This window comes from Ilyonectria robusta (assembly GCF_021365365.1).
Source record: "Ilyonectria robusta strain PMI_751 chromosome Unknown BGZ61scaffold_31, whole genome shotgun sequence".
Taxonomy (NCBI): domain Eukaryota; kingdom Fungi; phylum Ascomycota; class Sordariomycetes; order Hypocreales; family Nectriaceae; genus Ilyonectria; species Ilyonectria robusta.
Window position 1 is genome coordinate 536,716 of NW_025764465.1, and position 22,887 is coordinate 559,602.

A 22,887-nucleotide genomic window follows, 5' to 3' on the forward strand; every position below is an offset into this window, starting at 1 on the left:
ATGGTGACATGTGGCGATTCTGACACACACATCGCAGCTCATACCGAGGATTGACTCTAAACTATCATGGACGTCTATCGAAGGAAACACTTTGGCTCGAATCCCATCATTCTTCATCGGCGTCTTCACTGGGCAGCCTCACCAGTAGCAGGAGAGCAAGGGCCAGGGCGACAAGCAAAGCAATTCCGAGGTACGGCAGTCCGATCCAGAAATGGCCCAGTTTCATCCCCGCGGTGAATAAAGCCGCCAGCATGGGCTGTGCGTACACATTACCCACCGTCTCAACGATAGACATGATGGAGTATAGCCTAGTTCGATGCGCGGCGTCCACATATATCGTGGCTAAGCTACGTAGATGGCTGCCCCAGCCGGCCCCTAGTGATAGGATGGCCAGACCGAGGATAAATGTGCCTAAATTTGGCGCCGTAGACATGACGGAAGAACCAATCAGTAGTACCACAGAAGATGCCCGTATGAGGAAAAGGTCGCGTTGGCGGGAATTTGGGATGCGCGCTGGTGCGGCGAGGAAGCTTGCCACGGCTGGGAGGATCCAAAGAATCGAGATTGCCGTGGCGAAGCCGTAAAGCGACGATAGATAGCCGGTCTGTGCGAGGGAGATGTGATATCGCTTAGAGGCCAACTGCGACATGAGCTGCATCGCCGACTGGGCGAGAGGGAAGACAGCGAGGCTGGCTAAGAGAAGCAGCACGAGAGACGGTGACTGGAAAACGGCCAACGACTCTCGAATCCGGACGAGGGCGTTCTCAATAGCACCGACAACGCCATGCTTAGACGGTGCCTGCTCGGCAACGTGGTCTTGTGGCTCCTTGCTAGCCGGCTTCACCTCTAGGAGGATGTGAACGGCGACGGCCAAAAGAAGGAAGCCGCCAATGGCAAGCCGGACAACAAACCAGGGGCCAACCTTGTCCATAATCCCCCCCGAGACAGCCGGTGCCACGAGGTTGCCGAGCATGCCGCTGAGATAGGCACGCATAAAGGCCGTTGTCCTAGAATGTCTTCAGCGGTGATACTAGCGTGCGAGCAACGGACTCGAGTGAGAGTACATAGCAAGAAGCTTACCTTTTCTCCTCGGTGACGACGTCTGAGACCATGCTGAAGAGCGCCGCCGTAAGCACTGCATTGCCGCCTCCAATGACCTCCATGGCCGGCCCCAGCCAGATGGCCTCAAGGGGCAGCGTCCTTGGAAAGGCGCATACAAAGGCGAACCATAGGAGATCCAGGGTGATGCCGATGACGGCGATGCTAAGGACAGGCCTGCGTCCTATCCTGTCAGCGACAATGCCCCAGGGAAACGTGCAGGTCGCGCCCACGGTCGCCTGGATGGCGGTGTAGACGGCGAGGATGTAGGCCACGCGCTCCTGGATCTCGTCCGCCTTGCAGAGGCCCTCGTCGATGGGACTGACCGTGTCGAGGAGCCCGTAGTGCGTCCTGCAGGCAATGTCCTCGACGAGGCGTATCGCGGGGATGGCCCACAGCCCGCTGGATGAAGCGCCTAGAAGAACGAGCCCACAAACGGTGAGCACGAAGGCACCGGGATCATGGACCTTGGGGATATGAACTTGCGGCCGGCCTTCGGGCGCGGAATCGGCGACGAGCGGAGTCGTTTCCGTCGACGTCGGCATTGGAGACGCTGAACTAGGCGATGAGGGCATGATTAAACCTGGTGGCTGTTGTTGGTGGCTGGCGTTCCGATGGTAGAAAATGGTTGTTAAACTGGAATTGGAATGGTGGGCTGTGTCCAGGAATAAACTTATGTTCCTGTTATATTATCTACCTGGTTAATTATAGCTATAAAAACAATACAGGTGCCCTCAACTTGAGCTTAAAATAGCACAGCTGGTTAATCCACCAGTTGGATTAACTTCTAAGTATGTAGTAGCTGCGCCGTTTTGAGCACAGTCTAGGGTAGTGCCCACTTATGTTCATAACTGTAATTGTCCAGGTATATGATGTGTCTTGGATTCTGACCTTGTCTTACGAAACCTCTGATATATCGATATCTTGACCTTAGTAACAGGGGCTGTGACATGCAAGGAAACTCCTCTCGAGAAAACAGGGGACAGGAGGCATCAACGCCTAGGAAGGGGTGGAGGACAAGATCGTCCTCGGATTCCATGTGGGAGCCACCGGTGTTGGGAATGTCGGTCCCGGAACGACCTGGTCTAGGGGCCACGCGAGCAACGGGTGGTCGCACTATCTCGATGGAAAACGCGTCGTCTTCTTTTCCGGGGTCAAGGTCAAGTACGGCATGTTTGGGCCTCGAAGAGAGGCCCAGAATAAGTAGCGAGGTCAGCCTACCGACAAGTTCTTAGTTCACAGATTGAGTGACAAAGGCGATGGGGAGGTCCAGACGAGCGTGGCATAGATAGAGGTTCTAGGTGACGATTACGATGTAGCAAGGTAGGGGAACGGATGTTGAGGTAGTCGTTACTGTCCACCCTCGTTTTTCATGACTTTTTATCTCGGCAATGCTGGCACTTGGACTATGCCCCTGGAAAAACAGAAGTTGGATTATTTTCTGCTTCAAAATATTTTAAATCCTTAAGCATCAGTACTCCAAGTGTCAGGAAGATCGCGTCTATTCATATCGCATTGTCAAACAATAGATTGATCTCTCTTTGAAGGCGGCCATATCTCCATTCTGGCTGAGTTGCTCGGAACAGCCTATTCTCTAGTCTAATTCCGGTGAGGACTAAACTTGCGCCAAGATGTTCCGTTATCTCCCCGGTATCGCCGCCTTAATATAAGCTGGCTGGAGACCAGCACCGCGTGGCTTGAGAACCGGCTTAGCTGGCTTGGCCGGCATCAACTTGCTGGGCAATAGAAATCTTGGGTTGGCGTTATATAATTACCAGGCTATATAATATACTCGGCCGAAAGATATCTCAAGTTTATACTTATAATTTTTTTTCAGTCCAGATTTTCGCGCTGCAGCTTGTAGCTTTTCAATAAGAGCTGGGTTAGTCTCTATTAACTCTATCAGTTTGATTTGGAAGCTATAGAGATAGTAATAATTTGGATAGAGCTCTGCGGTCTGTATTATACTAATATATAAAAAAAGAAAAAAAAGAAAAAAGAGAAAAAAGAGAAAATAGAAAATAAAAGCAGTATTTAATAATAGATATTTAGCCCCCTCTATTTCAGCTTCTATAGAAATTAGTATAAGTAGAATCCGCTTACTACCTAGTAGTTAGAGTTAGATACTGTAAATCTAGCAGTTAGGCTAGGTAAAGAAACCTTCCAGAACTTTACTCCGCTTTAAAGTTCCTCCAGGCACTTTAGCCGGGGCATTCATTCCAATATAGCGCATATATCAAAGCACGTAATTATACCACCTTTAAATTTGGCCCGAAATAGCTTGCGCTCCTAGATTATTAAGGCTTAGGTATAGCACAGCCATCTAAAAGCTGTCGGGGTTAACTGCCGAAACTACTACAACCACCAGTCTACAAACTTCGGTTTATCACAGTAGTATACACACACCCGCAATAGACGTTTTGACCCACAAGCGGGCTTTTCTAGGTACTACATAGTCGAGAACAATACCACGTAACCAGAGCTCAGGGGCAGGACGAGCAAAGTGAACGGAATGAGAGGCTTGTTGATCTTGTCCATAACTGCAAACATAGCTGGGAACTCATCAAGATCAGATACGTCAACGACATCCGAGTGAAACACAACAGCACCTCCTGTCCTCAACGACTGACTACGGGAATAGTGATGGAGCTGGCTTGCACTCCGCCAGTGAAGATGCGGTTAACGGCATTACGGTGATAAGACTCGTCGTAGTCGCGCTCCCACCCAGCGATTCGGCCTCGACCCTCGGTAGGAGATATCTCGACGCGAAGACGTCGCCCGACCAGGATTCGTCCAGTCGCCGGCAGAAGCTCCACCTCGACCTGCACAACCTGGTTCGGAGTCAAAGGCTGGGCGTCTTGACGTCGATGCGTGTGCCAGGGACGCTCAGGAGTGCTGCGAGTGGGATCAACCGCCCGGTGCGAGATCTTGAGGCAACCCCAGGTTAGCGGAGCAGCCGATCCGGGCTCGCGGGTTCGATGTTGGTATGTAATAAGTAGTGAAGTTTGGATGTGATTACTATCGGACTTTGTACTGATTCGTACCATGCGAAGGTGGTCAAACCCAGATCAATAACCCCCAATTTCGAGAGGGAGCTCGAGGCTTCGTTGGCGATGACGATGCCGTTGAGGATGAGGATGGCGATGATCGTAATAACGATGGCGATACCGATAATGATACCGATATGGCGAGTCCAATCCGATTCGTCTTTGCTGGGGACGGCTATGGTGATGACGATGATGTCCTCGGTAAGTAGTTCATATATGTGGTGAAACCAGCAAGTATTAACTGTAATGTTAGGCGTTGAAGATAAGGGGCATTCCGAGGATCATGCAAGCGAACTTGGTGTGCTTGAACAAGACGAGGATGTCGATATGAACTATGACGAAGAAGTCGACGAAGATGTCGACGCCGATGCTGATGAAGTTGCCGATGAAATTACCGATGAAGAAGACGATGAATATGGTAAAAAAGATGTCGAGAAAGATGTTAACGAAAATGGCGAGAAAGATGTCGATGTCAACAACATCATCGTCGTTGAGGACGACGACGACGACGATGTGATCATGATTGAACCACCATCCCTGGACAACAATATCGAAGCCTTGTTAGGATATCCCGCAATTACCCCCAGGTCTTCCACAACAAATGAGCCACAGCGCGATTTGCTTCAGTTAAACGTGGAAGATCTAGGTATAAATCATCTCAACGATGACCAGGCCTCGTGGAAGGAGGCCTGTCGGTTCTTCCTCCACGATGAGGCTGATACCGGTACAGGTGTTCTACTTCCGGGCTTCCAGAGAGTTTGCTACAACTACCAGATGCTAGACGTCTTCAAGATGTTGCAGCCCTGTGCCTCGATGCAGCAGAATGGAACGCTCAACTGTAGCAAGCCTGGTATGGGGAAGACACTTGAGGCATTGCTCACCGCTGGTGTTATTGCACTTGCTCACATGAGCGAGGATCATTACCGGCAGAACGTGGCCAGCCATCGGTCCATGAATGTAGACGACGAAAGGTGCCTGCTCGATCACCCTTTCGGCATCATGTGCTACTGTATCCGGGACAGTTTTACGCGCGATATATGCAGGATGACCCAGCGAGCTCCGCATTTCGTAGTTACGAAAGCTGGTATCGTTCAGCAATGGATCAATGAAGGTAGCAGTTGGCTAAGTCCGGTCGTGATCCTTCGGGACGGATCCGAATATCTCTCCGAGTCGCTATTGTTCATGGCCTCGATCACCAATCGGACAGTCAAATGGGAAGGGCGGCATGGACGAACAATGAGCAAAGTCGGTGCCTCTGCCTTCCTCGATCAGTGCTTCACCACCGGCAAGTTACCAAGCCGGGGCGACGTTCTCAAATTCAATAAGATGACACCGGCTGAGGCTAGGGCAGTCGGTGATGAGGCTGTTTTTACCTGGAGCATGACTGAAGCCTCGAAGATGGACAAAGACTTCAAATGCAAGGTCAAAGAGACTCCGTTCATCCACGTTGGAGCTGAGGCCGTTGCGAGGGAGCGCCTAGTCCTCGTGTGCAGTGCTCCGGCGGTATCTGGGGGTGTTTTGGACAATCTGTTCGTGCGCAAGCTTGATGTTGTCGGCCACAACATTAAAAGTTCACGACGGATTACTATCAGACCCTGCTTCCGACCGTCGACTTTGTATTATGATGAATGGGTTGATGCGAAAAACAAGGACACGAATCTGGTCAATACATTCAAGGACATATGCAACGTCGATCATCTCGGACGGATCGATAGGCCGCTCGTTTGTCTCCTAAGCGCAACACCGATGCCCTGTGGTCCCAAAGATCTAGTAGGTGTTTTCCCTCTTCTTACCGTCGATCCTGATGTGTACCAGACAATGTCCGACCTGATCAGGATATACAAGAAGGCATTTAACTGTACAAGTCGATCACACAAAGGGGGGGAGAATCCTGAACTAGTGAGCAACAAGGGTGGGGGCGAAGAGAGGTCGAACTGGTTCAACGCGGCCGGAGATATCCTTGGCAAGTATATGTTCCATCGCAACTTTAGCATAAAGTTCCTCGATACTGTTATCGAGGACAGACGAACATCTGTCAAGATCTATCCTCCACGATTTTGTAACAACCCGTCGTCACAACCTAGGCGGGAGGCGGAGATGAGACAAGCGATCCGGGAAAAAGTCAAGTCCATGGAAAAAGTCAAGATCAAATCCTCACAGTTCGAGGCCATTTGCAGAAGCCACGAGTTTCAGAAGATGCTACGATGCAGCGTCATCCCCGGACTCTTGAATCTCAATGCTGAAGATTGGGAACTCATCTTTTCCGAGGATAAAGACACGGCGGACGGCGCTATCTACTGGAACCTGCAGGCGCTTAAGTGTGAGCAGCTTACCATTCTGCAACGCCTAATCAAGTCATCCGACCACGGCAAGCACGGCATCATCTTGGCATTTTCTCCTTTAGTTGTGTCGATTGCTGCCGCTTGGCTTAGCCGATATTTGGGTGACGGCTTTCGCATCGTCAAGTTACGGCCAATGATCCGAAGCCAATAGAGAGGCCAAAAATGGTCAAGGATCTCCAAAGTTTCTCGGAAAGGTACCCCGACACGCAGATCGTGATTTTGTCTACCTACGAACTGCTTTCTACTGGAGTAGATGGACTGCAGCTTTTTGCCAGCTATCTTGTGAAGCTGGGAGAGCCTATATCCGTCAAGCATGATGAGCAATGTATTGGACGTATTCACCGCAATGGACAGCAGCACGATTTAAGTGTCTATAGCGTGCACGGTGCTGTGAATTCCCCTGGTTGGATTATGTACAAGAAGAATCGTGCGAATTTCGAGTTGTGCGAGTTGTTGAAGGCAGGCGGAATCCTGAAGGATTTGGGTGTTAGGACGGATTAAAGAAGAAAAGGTACGGCAGGCTCACTACAGAGACAGAGCCAGCCAACTGAGGCTTTTGACCACGAAGGTTAGACTACCAGGGAGGGGCGCTTAGGCTCTCCAAGTTGCGAGGCAGGTCAATTGTCCCGTCAAAATCAGACACTGACTGGATTTGGTATTTGGATGGATTGGGCTTCTTCCGTCCTACTTTGATTTGCTGTATGGCTGTTCCCCCATTAGGGTTCTAGTTATCAGTGGCATATTCGAGATTGCGCATGCTTATGGTCAGCTATCTCTTCAATGCGTGTGCAGCCTCATTAAATCAGTTCGCTCAGTACCCCTCTCTTTTTCGTTCTTTGTTTTCTCCTTTATGGCAAATAGCGCTTTTTGACTCGGCCATGACTCACGGACGTAGGGTGTTTGCAATTTTTCAATTGTGGTGCACGCATGAGACCAACAACGCAAATGAGTGGTCCACCCATTGTGCTCTTTGTTCATGTCAACACACACACACATACACACACATACACACATGTTCCTTCAACCTCTTCCCACCTTGAAGTCATCGTGTCGCAACGGATATTGTAAGCAATCTATCTCTTCTCCCGCTCTCATTCTTCGTCACGATCTGACCGCCGTCGCCCGCATCGATCTCCTGCATACTAGATCACTACTTAACCACTAACTTAACTTACCCACCCAGGTTGTTAGCAATGCCCACTATGTCCCATACGAGGCGTAGTATAAAACTTTTGTCGACCCTCGGAGCCGAGTACAGCTATGATTTCCTGGGTATGTCCTCGGGCGAACTTCCATGTCTCTTTTGCGTTGCGCAGAAGCATCACAATGTTACACGTTGTTGCCTTCATGGTGCACCAAAGGGGATTTGTGCGAAGTGTCAGTACCATGCAATAGAGTGCAAAGTAGAAGTTACGCAGATTCATTTTTCATCGCAAATCCCTTCCCTCCGCTTCTCTTCCCTCTATCCTACACGTCCACTTGTCGTCGCCCAGTACTATTGCGGGTGGGAGGGGGAATACACGACTAATGCGAGTCTACCAGATTCCATACTATCTAATAGATGCCTCTATTTGGTACTGGAACTACCTTACTATCCTGAGAGATCGAGAAGCTGAACGGTATGGGTTGGAAGCGCCGGGCGCCCTCGAGCGAAGTCGCATCCATAAAGCTATTAAGAAGGCCGCTCTAGCCTGGAAGAAGATGCTCGACATTATAGATAATCCGATTGTAGACCTGATACCAGGCGCGTCGATTTTGGTCAAGCACTATAGGGACGAGGTCTCTTGTAAACGTGCTCGCCGCACATTTGGCCCTCAACTCAAGGTAGGACTGACTGACTGACTGGTTGGATAGTCTAGTCTTGGTTCTGTCGGCTAATCTTTCTTGTGGCAGACGGTCATAATCCCTAAGAGTAGCAAAGCCGGGTCCGTTATTGAGCAGAAAATCGTAGAGGATTTTCGCCGTCGAGAACATAACGTCATAGATGCTCTCCTGTTTTCCTTGGAGACGTTGGCTTCCGTCAACAACGATCATGAGGTTTTGCATCAGAATAATAGTAGCGGGGCTGCTGGCGACAGAGCTATCAATACTGAAAGGCAGGAAGATTCGGCCCATATCACGGAGACGAGCGAGGACACTGGTATACCGACGCATACGTATCCCAAACTGGGTAATGATCGGCTGGCCAGTCCCAATGGGGTTCCCGAAGCCTCTCTCGAAGGGCGACGTGCCGTTCTGTCGGCCAGAAATTCGACTTCATCGCCTGTCTCGACTCAGCTTCCGGCTGTAGCCATCTCGCCTTGCAGGAAAGAAGAAGAAGAAGCAATAGCTATAGAATCTGGTCTGGGTCCCATGGAGTCCTCCTCCGCTCCTCCTCGGTCGGATAGGAGGCGGGCGAAGCGCGACCTAGCGAAGCAAAAACGTCGCCGTATCGTCTTGATCACGCGCCCCTCCGATCACGGGCACGAGTACGGATAGACGCCCACGAACTCGAAGACGCGACAGAAAGACTCTCCGAGTCTTTCAAGCCAACGTCGGCAAGATTCCCCCGGTCGTCGCGAGAGGGCCACCATGAAAAAAAATAAACTGTGGTTCTGCTGTGGCATGGGATAATACAATGGCTACGCATGATGAAATGGCAGCAACTTAACCCAAATACAACAAATGAAGACATGGCGGAGACGACTATATAGTTCTGGACTAAGGCCGTTCTGAAGTTGGTTAAAGGGCGAGTTAAGAAGAGTATGGTTGCCGATATTGGTGGAGGCTGAAGCCATCATGGCGGCAATCAATGTAAGCGACTTCAACAAGTCGAGAGCAAACCCGCATTTTCAGACGCGCGCACCTGTGAATTGCTGACATTGGCTCGATTCATTCTGACTAACTTACTCCCTCTACAGGCAGAGCTCAAGATGATTCTCATTGGTCCTTGAAGGCCTTCTCGCCTGAGCCCTGAGCCCGAATCGTAGGGCGGTCAGAAATGGCAGAATGACTCAGCAACCCACAAAAAGTGGACGAACAACATTGCTGCCTACGGAATAGTAGGTACCTGGTACCTTATTAGCCGAGGGTCGTCCGTTCTCCACATATGTTGTACGCGCTGCAAATCACCCTCTCCATCTTCTTTCCTCTGTTATCAACTGCACACTCTCAAACACCATGGACAGCGGCGACTCGACACAGCCATTTTCATGGTCTGGGTTAGTAAACCAACCCCGGGCGAACCCGCAGTCTACGCGGCTAGCCGTGCCGCTCTGCTCGACAGCGCCCTGCGTATAGAATGCTCCTTCGCAGCCGAGACCGGGAAATTCCGACCCTGCTCATCAGGCTCACCTGTTGACAGGACCGGGGTCTCGGTGGCCGCGGACAGTGAGTAGCGGATTTATTTCGATAAGCCGCGGAAGGTGATCGCTAGCGGCTCTGCTTGCGATCCCCTTGCTCTTTGTCTCGCTTCCGTTAGCGATGCTTTCTATACTGCAGGTCGCTTCGTGCGCTGAGCGGCGGGACTATTCTTTAAACCAACTTTCCGCCTTGGGGAGGATGCTATGTGCATACTATTTGCACATGGATCAAAGTGAAGCCTGCTCTTGCTTATTCATTAGACATACTGACGCATTTTGATTCCAGGCATCATCGGGTACCTGAGGCTTATTACGAGACATCGGCTATTTCAGGTTCCAGCAAGCAAGAAGAACAAAACACAGAGACCATAGATTTTTCTTGTCTTCCCAGTGTGGTGGGGTAGGAGACCACCGACGGCAAGCAATCGACTCAGAATCTGCACCTCGACTCGTACTTGGATCCCTCCACCAACTCAGCCTTCTTCAAACTGCATGGCCGCATCTTTCTGAGGAAGTTCGGCAAGGATAACAAGCAGGCCATTTATCTTTTTATCTATCCCGAAAACATTCAGACAATAACGTGGGAGACTGCAAGCCATTTCTCAGGTACAAAACAGGATACAGGTCACTCATTGTGCCTCTCGTTGTTGAAGCCACCTGACTTGGTTATCCCCAAAAACCGTCCCCTGGAGGCGAAGAAGAATACCCAAAACCTGCTGAACTCGATCCTGGCCCTCGCAAAAGCGACTACACTCACCGCCTACTTCAGCGACAAAGAAACGGACCAAGGGACGCGGCAGCAGTTGGCATCGGTGGCGTCTGTCTTCTCCAAGCACAGGGACAACCGGCTGCTTGTCAACAAGGAGCGAGCAAATCTCACTACGTTGTACGCAGGCATTGGTGGTCAAATCTTTGACTTGAACCCCAAGCCTAGTTCTGAAGTGGCCCCGCCCCCATCATACAACAAAGTCGCCCCCAGTTCCAGACAACCCCATGGTAAGCACAATACATTTACTACTCGTTCCACAGACTAACTCGACCCAAGGCAGGAAACGCCGACGTACCAGCAACCCCTCTTCCGATGATTCTGAACCCATTCTCTCCCTCCTTAAAACGATGAATAATAAACTTGACAATCTGGGCATCCGGTGTGACGATTTTGACAACCGCTTAACAAAGCTTGAAGAACAAGTTTCGAGTACTCATAGTCCCTGCCGATATGGGTCAGAGGAGAGGACAGTCCTCTTGCAGGATATCCACGAGGAACTGGAGGACTCGGTACTGGATATACGGTGGGAAGTGCGAGACGATCTTAATGACGTGATTAACGAGGCTAGGGAGGACATTGAACAGTTGAAGAATCCGGAGATCATTAAGCAACTGATAGACGAACATGTCAAAGATGTGCTAGACCATGCAAATGTTGAATTGAAAGGAAATGTATCCTTGAAATTTAACACATAATATAATATAAGCACTGTTTGAGTTTTTAAATCATTTTTAGCCTCTCTACCTCCAGGAAGCTGGACAGTTGACGCGTCCTGAATGTTATTCTGTGTCTCCGGGTCGCCCACTTTGAGTATTGCTATCCGGACAACTTTCCTATCACATAACCATATTTCCCGCCCCGACAGAGCAGCCTGAGACCAGCCCTAAAAATGTCAACAGCAAGATCACAAGGCTATATAAAATACAAGGGGCAGGGGAATGAGAGGTGGACGGGGCCGCAGAGGCCGGGGCGGCGGCGGCCGGCGGCACTGTCTTCAGCTATAAAGGTCATCCCGGCCACATACCCCCACAGGGAAACACCGGGGACACATTCTCTAAACGACCTAACTGCAGCTGGGCTCGCAAGCTGCTATATTATGTAGTTAACTTAACCCACTTAATATTTATTATACTCTCTGATTTATATTGTAATTTTAGTGTGGCTGGGGGAAGATGCAGAAGGGTGAAAAAAGGTTGTCCGGATAGCAATATGGGGTTGTCCGAATAGCAATATCCGGGGGCTTAACTAAGCAAACTCTACTAGGCCTAGGCCGCCCTTACTTTTTTAAAGAGAGGGTAATAGAATCTGTAACTGTATTGTATATATAACCTGTTAAATTAGAGGGATAGAATATTAGGGCTTTAGGATATTATATAAGGAATAGAGGTTTTTTTAAGATTAATTTAAGTAGAGTTTATTAAGTTTTTAATCTTTTAAACTTATATTAATTAATAATAAAAAGCTAAACTTTTTTAACTTTAAAAAATAAAAGTTATAATAAATAAATATAATATATATATATAAAGTTATTTATTAATTATTTAAATAAAAAGCAACTTAATATATAAAACTGAGATTATTAAGATCTTAGCAGCTTCTTATTTAAAATCCAATTTAATATTAAAATTAAAATTAATATAAAAATCTACCTAAGTTATAATATTATAGCAGTAGCTATAAAATATTACTAAGGTAGAGGAATTAATAGCAGCTACTTATTATACACAAGCTCTATATACAGCATAGAACCACCCACCTTCTCTATTCACACCTAAACATCCTTCTATCCAGCCGTCCTTCCCTATTTAATTATGTCCTCTCTCTAACCTCGCCGCGACCACTTAAGCAATGCTCTGGATGTGTATTATAGAATAGTGTTACATATCAGCCCTGCCCCACTACAGCAGCTGCCTGGTGGCAGCTGCTACTGCCTAAACAGGCAATGTTTTCATTTGTGTATAAAGAGCTGCACGACTCAGTGCATCTTGTCATTGAGTTCTTGCTCCTTAGATAATTCTCATCAATTCACTGGTGCCATCAATGATCCCTGTGGAGCCAATTGTCTGACATTCCTACTGTCCTAGGCCGGGTATGGTTACTCCAAATTCAGCTCACTCTCAGCAAGGTCGCGGGCAGAACCCCCCGCTTCCCCACATCCCAGACTCATCATCGCGATATCACTTATCTCCAATATCAAAGCCAAACTAGATTTGATACGCCTCCCCAGCAAGCTACATCAAATGTCAGGCGTCGCTCAAGCAACCCATGTCCTCGGCTGGGACATACTGGAGAAACTCTGTGCCACAGACACGTCGGCGAAAGGCGTCTGTATCTCCCCACTCTCAATTGCAACTGCCTTGGCGATGCTAGCAGGTGCAGCCGACGTTGACCAAAGAGATGAGCTGTGCCGAAAAATAGGTTTCAGTAATCTTTCGGAGCTCTCGGGTTCTTTCAAAGCTCTCGTTGCCGTGTTCAGCGCCGACCAAATGGTGACAATGGCGAACGTCGCCTTTGCCGAATCCGACGTCGACTTTTATCCAGCTTACACCCAGTTCCTCAACTCTTTTGGCGCCCATGTCACGAGATTCCCTAGCTTGCAGGAGGCAGCCGGGGAGATAAACACCTGGATCTCCGACAACACGCGAGGTTTGATCAAGGACATGCTCTCTCAAGAAGATTTGGACCAAGTCCACATCGCGCTCATCAATGCGCTGGCTTTCAAGGGAACGTGGAAGACCAAGTTCGACCGAAAGCTCACCCAAAAAAAAACTCCATTTTTCGTAACGGAAACCGAAGTACGCAAGGTAGACATGATGTTCAGCCACAAGGAGAAGATCGCCACGGCAAAGGGACCTGGCTACACAGCCGTCAGACTCCCGTATGCAGCGGCTTCGCCATCCGCCAGTATGTCTCTCGTAGCGTATCTGCCCGACAAAGGCACGTCATTGGAACAACTCGTGCGGGCCATGGACCGCGGCCGGTCGCCTTTACCTTTCCGCGTCAAAAAGTACGACAAGTTCGGCTTCCCCAAGTTCAACCTCGACAGCAGCCTATCGATCCTGTCCATGCTGCTCGAGCTCGGCTTCCCCGTGGCGGGCGATTTCTCGGAGATGACGCGGGGAAGAAACCAGCTGCAAGCTATTATCCACAGAGCCATTATCAAAGTTGATGAGGAAGGTACCGAGGCCGTTGCGGCTACGGCCGTTCTCATGACGAGGAGCCGAGCACCCGATCCCGAAATTCTGGTGTTTGACAGGCCGTTTGCATTTTCCATTTGCTTAGATGAATCAGGTACCGTGGTCTTTACGGGGCTTTTCTTTGGACGGTAGCGCAGGTACACGAGAGACCAATACATGACAGGGAGGATGAGTACGTCACTTTTTACAATCCATGGGAGAGTTCAATCTCAAATTTCGAGACTTGTGCTGCGTATTTACAATTGAGAACATTCATAGCTATTATTTGGGACCAATTCACTCAACTTCCATTTAATCTTTCTATCACATCATAGAGTATTTCATTCCCATCGCTCTAAAAAGACCACTACATCTATACTACTCAATAAGAACCATCTCCCCAATATCACACAAAAATATGTCCTAGTTCCACCTCAGCCCACTGCTTTCACACGCCTCTTTCCCCTCAGAATAGCTGCGGGCGACAAGCTGCACATAACGTGCAGGCTGCCGTATATGGCTGTGCAAAACTTGCTGCCTCGCCAAGCTGCCTATAACAAGAGGCACCCCGCCTCGGATTCATTTACAGCAACCAAAGCACGTAGCTATAGAGCCTGTTAGACTGGCCGTTGGGATTGCTGGGCTTGCCGGCCTGTTCAGCTCCTGCTTGAAAGCCGTCGAGAAGGTGCAGTCTTATAGGTCTTTCGGGGCTGATTCTCAGGTACTAAACACCTAGTTTAAAGCTAAAAAGCCCCGCTTCGAGTAATAGGGCCGGCATGTCGGGTTTGACTAAGGGAAGCTGTTGGCTGACTACTACTAGGCTTTTAATAACCCGGATATATCTTTAGCAGTCCGGGATTTTTTGCTAATTATTAATAATATTTATAATATAAATAGTACTTCTTAATACCTACTTCTAGCTGGTATTAAACTTACTTAAGATAAGTTATTTTATACTAGCTAAGTCTAACTTATTTATATTATTTAGTTTTTTTAGCTTTACTTAATATTATTAAATAAATTAAAGCTATATAGTAATCTTAAATAATAAAAATAAATAATAAGTATAATATTTAGTACTAAAAGAAATAGTAGTTAAATAATAAAATTATTATTTATTAATTTCTATTTAAAGCTTTTATTTAACTTTTTTAATTTTAACTTTACTATTTATAGTTAATAATCTTAAGATAGTAATTTTATTTTAAGCTATAAAATATAAAAGAGATTAACTATTTTTTATTATTAAAAAACTAACTTTCTTTTTAATATTTATTTTATTATAATTAATTTTTAATATAGTAAATTTTACTTAAGTAGCTTTTTTAAAAAACAACTTATTATATTTATATTATAAATTCTAATTTTAATATAATTTTAAATTTTTTTAAAATTTAAAAAATAAAAATTAAACTTTCTTTTAAATTCTTTTAAAAAAGAAAATCTATTTAAGTTATTATTATATTATTTATAATATTTAAATAAAAGCTAATAAATTATATTAGCTATTTTTAAATATTATTTATTTTTTAATAATAAAATTAAAATTAATAAATAAGAAAATTAAATTTTTATTTATAATAATTATTTAGTTTTTTTTTAGCTTTACTTAATATCATTAAATAAATTAAAGCTATATAGTAATCTTAAATAGTAAGAATAAATAATAAAAGCTACACCCAGCACTAGAAGAAATAGTAGCTAAATAATAAGATTATTACCTACTAGTCTCTACCTGAAGCTTCTATTTAACCCCTCTAACTTCAACCCTATTATTTACAGTCAACGACCTTGCTGTCTGCAGTCAACAACCTTGAGATAGTAATCTTATTCCGAGCAATAGGATATAAGGGAGACTGACGTCTTCCATCGTCAAGGGACCAACTTCCCTTCTGACACTCATCCCATCTCAATAAATTTCATCTGAATAACTTGTCACCATGTCGACCATCAATCGCAAGGCCCTTATTACATATATCCCTGCGCATCAGGGATACGAATCTGGATTCCGGTATAGCATAGGATTCCATTGGAATCTTCGAGACGAAAGGGAAAGACGCAAGCTGGATAACCATCTAAAATTCCTTAGAGAAAGGAACCTCCTAGACCTCTTACCACACCACCTAGAACGCGGATCTCGGGGCGTTAGGTCGGGTCGTGGGAGTTTTCAGTGCATTCATCAAGGTTAGAGTCGAAAAAGTTAGACAGGATTCCGGCAGAGAAGAAAAAAGCAGCTTGAAACCCAAAACTTGGGCCTTGGCAACTGTGACGTGCGTGCAACGAAAATGCAGTAAATTTAAATACTAGGTTCCCTTATCGAGGGATTTATAATAGTTATATTTTCTAATTTACTATAAATAAAGTTTAAAGTAAATAGAAAGCTAAGTTATTAATAGATAAATTATAAGTTTATATTAATAAAGTAATTAAAATATTACTTATAGAGAAAATATTATATTTAGTAATAGTTAAGTATAGTAATATATAATAAGTTAAGATAATTAAAATAATTAAGTTATATTAATAGGCCTAGGCTACTCTTTCTTTTTTAAAAAGAGAGTAATAAAATCTATAACTATATTATATATATAACCTATTAAATTAAAAGTATAGAATATTAAAGCTTTAAAATATTATATAAAAAATAGAGATTTCTTTAAGATTAATTTAAGTAGGGCTTACTAAGCTTTTAACCTTTTAAACTTATATTAATTAATAATAAAAAGCTAGATATCTTTAATTTTAAAAAATAGAAATTATAGTAAATAAATTCTTTATTTATACAATCATCCGGATAGTTCTAGTGGGATGGGTCGCTTTGTATCGCTATAGAGCACCTACCGCTAGGCAGCCTTCAGGACCACCTTAGTTCGACCGGCTGCTTGATAGAGGCCGGGGGGGCTGAAAATCACATCCCAGCCGCTAGACGGCCTCAAATTCATGCACGAGAAGCATACTGCCTATCGAGACCTCAGCCTAGCGTGAGGTTACTTCCCCCGAGCCTTGACGGCTTTTCGAGTGAGAGGTCGGCCTGAAAGTTGCCGGTCAACAGCGAACCCAACGAGCGAATGGGACTTGCACAGCCACAGAGACGCCGGTATGTCACGTGGCTTTAGTTCAGCCATATTGCCAGCGCAAGAACATGGCTGAAGAGCTCTATTATAAGAAGCTTTCGAAGTAACAAGACTCAAACTAGGTGGACTTAGAAACATAAACTTCACTTGCAACTGCTAGAAATCAGGCAGTGCTGCCCTGCTACTATACTACCAGTCGAAATAAACACCATACTAATACAAATTTCTATATGCAGGTCTACCTGTCCTGGGCCATAACTTGAACTGGGCTGAGCAGTCCTAAGCTCGAATATCATCACCGAACCGCCAAATCAGCAGCCTAAAACCCAGTCACCACGCCTTATTCCAAGACACATCTGCTAAAGCAAAAGCCCTGGTTTAGCATCACTGGGTCCTCAACCCTGTCTGCTACTCGTTCATTTCCAGGTCCACCTGCCTTAACTAAGACACGAGTCTTGTGGTGTTTGTAGCCAGACACGTAGGGTCAGTCCGTCCGTACCGGAGGCAAGGCAGTCCCCACCTTGGCTGTGAATCCATGTCAGTATGAACAAGAAATCATGGACAGGATTGACGTACCACCCGCTTGATGTACCGGAGTTCGAGCAACACATCTTGCTGATGTAGTCGATGGCCCAGCCGGCTTCCCACCTCGATACATAGGTATCCACAAATACGTACGGGTTGCGGACGCACACCATTGCGGTGCCGTAGTACCAACCGATACCCTTGAGGCGAGGAACAGCTATAACGCTCCAGGGGTCATCGTTCTGCAGGCCATTTTTGAGAAATTCAATGTCGCCTCTGTCGATGAGGTCTCGTGCCGAACCGCATCCGTCGCGCTTCACAATCTCGGCGGCCTCGTCAGCTGTAGCATTAATACTATAGGGTCCCACAAAGACGATTCCCTTAGACGCCTCCGTCGGGGCAACGGCGGCAGCAAGGGCCATTGGCAGCATGGCAAGTAAGTAGCTGAACTGCATCTTGTGTTTGAATGTTCGTCTTTCGGCCTAGCCAAGGAGAGTTTGTGTTTTCGTGAGAGAAAGTTTGAAGGAAATGAGCCAAGATGATATTATTTGTGAATTGGGAACGACTGGACTGTACGAACGGATTTCCAATTAGCCAGACGGGTCGAAGTACTTTATACTGAGATGCGTATACTGCAGAGTGGAAACCCACCAACAACGACAAGGCGCATCACGGGTAACCGCCTACGCTGACAAAGCCAGCTGGAGGCGGCGTCGTAGATGGAACACCCTAGGTTCTCACCCCATTCTCCGGACTAGGGAGTTGGCAAGAATCTCAAACGGCTATTTGGAAGCGCTAGCTGCTCGCGCCCCCCGGGAGGCGGTGCGCCTCTATGCGAGGCGGAAATCATCCAATGCCTTGAAGCAAAGCGATTAATTTCAGATCCATCTGATTGACACTGCATAGAGGTGGCCCACTGTCCAGCTACAGGCCTTTACGGACCGACTATCGGGAGTGGTAGAGGCGACACATAGCAAGAGAGAGAGAAAGCCCAAAAATACTCCGCCGTTCATTAGCGCTGATACATTGATCAGCATTTATCCGCGGGATAGCGGTAGGGCTGAGTGGCGTCCCGCAGGCGACATGCAGGTCGAAAGATTGCCCTATTCGGGAAAGGTGCTAACTATTTATTAACGCTAATATATTACTCAGCATTTATCAGCGGGATAGCGGTAGGGCCGAGTGGCGTCCTACAGCTGCTCTCGCTCCTTGGTGCGACGCCGCTCTCCATTGGATGGCTTCGGAGGCGCCGCCAGGGCGCCGAGTAATCACTTAATGTAACTTAACCTGGCCCGTAGGTGACGGCAGGTCCATCTCAGACCTTCAAGCTGAGTGTGGCGAGCTCAAGGACCGCCCGGCGCGGCGAACCGCCGTATGCAGGGTCCGCTTTAGAGGCAACCCTGCTTAGACCTGTCATGTCCGGGCCGTATCGCCTCCCGGATCTGGGCGACGGTAAGCGAAACTTCGCTTGAGCTCTAGAAAGGCTATGCTACACCGTCGCTAGGCCTGAATAACACCTTGATGTAAGCCCGAAGAACATGGCGGAACTCCGTTTTCTAACAGCGGCTCCACGCCGCTGGCAACCATATGCACATTGCCTTAACGTGGGGTCAGATACTCGCCGAGATTGATTGGTTTGCCCTCGGCTGACTGACTGCACTGCCTCCTTGCCTTCGCATGCTCACCAATTGAAGATTTACAATGCACAATGAGGAGTTGCTAAATAATCGTGGCCCTGAAGACTGGATATGTAAGGACGGCATTGCTAAGCATCGAGGTGAATATATATTCTGACGATTGGGCGACACTTAAAAGCCGCTGTCTTCCCGCCTCGGATTGACTGAGTACAATTCAAAAGACTCACTATCCACCAAGACATTCTCTGCTTGCCAATCTTCGTCGATCTCGGCGCTTTCTGTCTCAATCGTCTCTGAGAATCTCCCTCTCCGTTCTTATCCTCGTTTACCTCTGAGCCATGCGTGCTCCATTCTTCGTCGTAAGCCTGGTTTCGGCCATGGCCTCTCTTGCCTTGGCCACGCCGATTCCTGATGCCACTCAGCCTGCGGCCCAGCCAAGCACGGATGTCACCGCCACCCCTTCCATCCAGTTCTACCCGCCTCGGCCCAACAAGAACACCACCGTCGTGGACCGTCGTGACACGGAATCAGCGGCGGCCGGGCTAGTCAAGCGAGACAACTGCTATCACGACAGCTTCAGCCGGGCTAGCGCATGGACCCTTGCGAGTAATCTTCAGAACCAGTGGCCGGACAGCGAAGTCAATCTGCCCAGGAATACTCACGTTTCATGGGTCGAGGGCAACGTGCGCGTGTGCGTTGCCAATATGTATGTCTTTGTTGATTCAAAGGTGAAGAGATGGGAGGTCGGTTGGGCGATGAACTATATCGACAGCACATGCTGCGCTGATGGTAGCTGGTAAGGCCTCTTTGATTCCCTGACCGCAAGTATATGTTCCTTACTGACTGATGTGTGAAACGAACAGCAACGATAACTATGCGGGAGGCGAAGCGACTGCTCACGCCCCAGATGGCCTCAATCTCTTGGTGAGAGTCGTGAACGCTGGATGGGAAGACTGCAGGCTTTAAGTGGACTTCTGACCATGTGCTGTTCAAGACGAAAGGGGTGCCTAGAACACATAACTGCAGTTAGGATGGAGTAGTATAGATAACTATAGCAAAAGTCGAAGGAATAAAGAGAAACGAAAACAATAATAAAGTAAACTGGCAACAATCTCCCCAGAATGCCTTAATATAGGCACGTAATAGTCTAGGCCCTAAACTGAGCACGGCACTGTTTCTATCCAATTTAAACAGGATTCTGGACTTTGCTGTACCTTCAAGTATAACCACGCCACTTTGCAATAAAAGAACTCAGCTTTCTGTAAAAGTATAGCTTAATTTGTAGACTGAAAGAACAGAGAAATTTAAGTAGAAATATATACTTAAGCCAGCGTAGAGTATAACGCTATTACTACTAAACTTAAATAAGAGCCTATTAGTATTGCGACGTAGCTATTTATTTGTAATTGCAGATATACTACTGTAGTTAGTACCCTACTTACAGTCTAGCTTTCTTACCCTATACTCTAGATAGTAATTTATAATAGTAATTTATAAAAACTAAGTTCTATTAGGTTATTATATTAATATAATAATCTCCCCTTTTAAATTTAGTATTTTATACTTATAAAAAGTATAATTTCAATAATATTAAAATAGTTATTTAGCTAACGTATATGATAAGCGAGCGGCGCAGACAAGCGAGCGGCGCACTGGGATTTACACCTTAAATCGCGATTTTAAAAAAGCCATTAAAAGTTCAAACTAAGCCTAAAATAGCTAGGATTTTAAAAATAAGCTAATTAAGTTAAAATCTATTTAGAAAATAATCCCTAAAAATCCTAAGTAGCTAGAACCTAGGTAGATATGAAAAGTGGGTACCTTCTAGACTTACTTTTTATATCTACCTAGGTTCCTACTAGTTAAAATTTATAGGAATTATTTTCTATATAGATTGTATCTTAATTAGCTTATTTTAAAAAGTATAGCTATTTTAGGCTTAGTTTGAACTTTTAATAACTTTTTTAAAATCGTGATTTAAGGTATAAATTCCAGTGTGCTGCTTGCTTATCTATACCGCTTGCTTATTATATATGTTATTTAATTATTTAATTTACTTAAACTTTTTAAATTTAATATAATTAATTAAGTTTATTTAATTATTTTAATTTAATTAAAATAATATAAAATTTAAATAATAAAATATATAATATACTTAATAAGTAAGTATCTTAAATAAATAAGTATCTTAAAAATTCCAACTTTTAAAATAGAAATTATAATAAAAATACTATAAATTATTTAATTACTTAAAATTACTTATTATATTCTTTTTTAAATATTTTAATTACTATTTAATAAATTCTTATATTATAGCTAAACTTATTATATATATTATAATATTAAATATTTTAATATTAAAAAAAATAGAAAATAATAACGTATATAATAAGTAAGTATATAATATAAACAAGCATACACTTTTATCCCTAACTACTAAATTTCATCTTTTAACTTAATTTTCTCAACTATAAATTATATTATCCTTAATTAATAAGGTAAATATTAATCTTACTCTTTAAGCTCTTAAAAAAGACCCTTAATTAACTTCTTTTCACACTTTAAAGATCTATAAAATCTCCCGCCATATCCTAGAATACCAATATAATAATATTTCTTCCCAATACAATATTATACCTAATTTAAGAAAACTATCCAATCTAGAAGAATAGATTATTATTCAATTTATTCTTAACCTAGATTTATAAGAATTTCCCCTATAATTATATAATATTAAAGAAATAGCTAATTAATTACTTACTAACTATAATATATTACCTATTAGTAAGTATTAGGCTTCTAATTTTATTAAGTAATAATTAAAACTTAAGATATAATTTTTTTATAAATATAATTATTAGAGAGCTAAATATAAAAATCTAATAATTATTTGTAATTAATTTAGGCTTATAGAAAATATAATTATAAAATATAATATTAATCTAGCTAATATTTATAATTTTAATAAGACTGGCTTTATAATAGGTATTATTATAAGTAAAATAGTTATTATAGATATAAATAAACATAGAAATTAGAAATTAATATAGCCTGGAAACTGGAAATAGGTTATAGTTATTTAGGTAATTAATATAGAAGGCTAGGCAATTTAGCTATTTATTATAATTATAGGCTAATATTATCTTACTAGCTAATATTAAAAAAGTAATCTTCTAGGTAATTAGGCTATTATAATAACTTAAAATAACTAGACTAATAATAAGATAGATTTTAAGTAGCTTAAGTATTTTAATTAGTATATAAAGAATTAATTAACTAGTTGCTATTATCTTTTAATTCTTAATAGATATAAAAGTTACTACTCTATTAATTTTAAGAAATATTATAAAGAAAATAATATTATTATACTTTATATACTATTTTATTTATTTTATTTACTTTAGCCTCTTAATATTAGGTACTTTAAGCTGCTTAAAATAACTTATAGTTAAGTAATTAAGTAATTAATTAGATATTCTATTATTTATATTTTAAAAACTAAGTTCTTTCTAGCCTTCTATACTACCTATAAAGCTACTATAATAAGAAGTAATATTAAGGGAGGCTTTAGAGGGGCTAGATTTATTCCCTTAAATCTAGAAAGTATTATATTAAAGCTTAATATATAGCTATAGACTTTAATACTAGCTATAAAGAAGTTAACCTCCCTAACTCTTAAGTCTTAAAGATCCTAAAGATTATACTTAAAGCTAGTTTGTAATTTAAATATCTTAAAAAATAAGTAAAAAGATATTAAAGTAGCTTTTTAATATTAATTCTTAAGATACTTAAGTTATTTTTTAAGGGAATAAAGGCAATAATATATTAAAAAAATATTATTAAAGTCTAAAAAAAAAATTAGATATTCTTTAATAAGT

At 44.1% G+C, this 22,887-nt stretch overlaps 7 protein-coding genes across 7 annotated transcripts; 5 read left to right on the top strand and 2 right to left on the bottom strand.

Moving 5' to 3' along the window:
- Positions 1-106: 106 nt before the first annotated feature.
- On the bottom strand, positions 107-1,643 carry BGZ61DRAFT_366896 (major facilitator superfamily transporter; the record flags this gene model as incomplete). Its single annotated transcript, XM_046241732.1, has 2 exons — positions 107-1,007; positions 1,081-1,643. The coding sequence occupies 2 exons, from the start codon at positions 1,641-1,643 to the stop codon at positions 107-109; spliced, it is 1,464 nt and encodes a 487-aa protein (XP_046097216.1).
- A 2,322-nt stretch (positions 1,644-3,965) lies between these two features.
- On the top strand, positions 3,966-6,638 carry BGZ61DRAFT_539025 (uncharacterized protein; the record flags this gene model as incomplete). Its single annotated transcript, XM_046254726.1, has 3 exons — positions 3,966-4,041; positions 4,152-4,346; positions 4,399-6,638. The coding sequence occupies 3 exons, from the start codon at positions 3,966-3,968 to the stop codon at positions 6,636-6,638; spliced, it is 2,511 nt and encodes an 836-aa protein (XP_046097217.1).
- Positions 6,639-7,781: 1,143 nt separating this feature from the next.
- Positions 7,782-9,078, top strand: BGZ61DRAFT_561935 (uncharacterized protein; the record flags this gene model as incomplete). Its single annotated transcript, XM_046255830.1, has 3 exons — positions 7,782-7,864; positions 7,906-8,311; positions 8,381-9,078. 3 exons carry the CDS (start codon positions 7,782-7,784, stop codon positions 8,963-8,965), a joined length of 1,074 nt encoding a protein of 357 aa, XP_046097218.1. The 3' UTR covers positions 8,966-9,078.
- A 1,178-nt stretch (positions 9,079-10,256) lies between these two features.
- BGZ61DRAFT_367119 (uncharacterized protein) lies at positions 10,257-11,292 on the top strand (the record flags this gene model as incomplete). The annotated part of the gene is made up of 2 exons (XM_046241751.1): positions 10,257-10,824; positions 10,874-11,292. Coding segments are annotated over 2 exons (987 nt in total), but the record flags the coding sequence as incomplete, so codon positions are not given.
- A 1,180-nt stretch (positions 11,293-12,472) lies between these two features.
- BGZ61DRAFT_561949 (proteinase inhibitor I4) lies at positions 12,473-13,982 on the top strand. Its single transcript, XM_046255831.1, has one exon. The coding sequence runs from the start codon at positions 12,838-12,840 to the stop codon at positions 13,924-13,926; it is 1,089 nt and encodes a 362-aa protein (XP_046097220.1). The 5' UTR covers positions 12,473-12,837; the 3' UTR covers positions 13,927-13,982.
- Positions 13,983-17,080: 3,098 nt separating this feature from the next.
- On the bottom strand, positions 17,081-18,030 carry BGZ61DRAFT_593271 (uncharacterized protein). The gene is made up of 2 exons (XM_046256785.1): positions 17,424-18,030; positions 17,081-17,372 (listed from the first exon to the last, which is right to left on the bottom strand). Exons 1-2 carry the CDS (start codon positions 17,825-17,827, stop codon positions 17,285-17,287), a joined length of 492 nt encoding a protein of 163 aa, XP_046097221.1. The 5' UTR covers positions 17,828-18,030; the 3' UTR covers positions 17,081-17,284.
- A 1,349-nt stretch (positions 18,031-19,379) lies between these two features.
- BGZ61DRAFT_462547 (uncharacterized protein) lies at positions 19,380-20,040 on the top strand. Its single transcript, XM_046247313.1, has 2 exons — positions 19,380-19,805; positions 19,873-20,040. Exons 1-2 carry the CDS (start codon positions 19,387-19,389, stop codon positions 19,973-19,975), a joined length of 522 nt encoding a protein of 173 aa, XP_046097222.1. The 5' UTR covers positions 19,380-19,386; the 3' UTR covers positions 19,976-20,040.
- Positions 20,041-22,887: the final 2,847 nt, after the last annotated feature.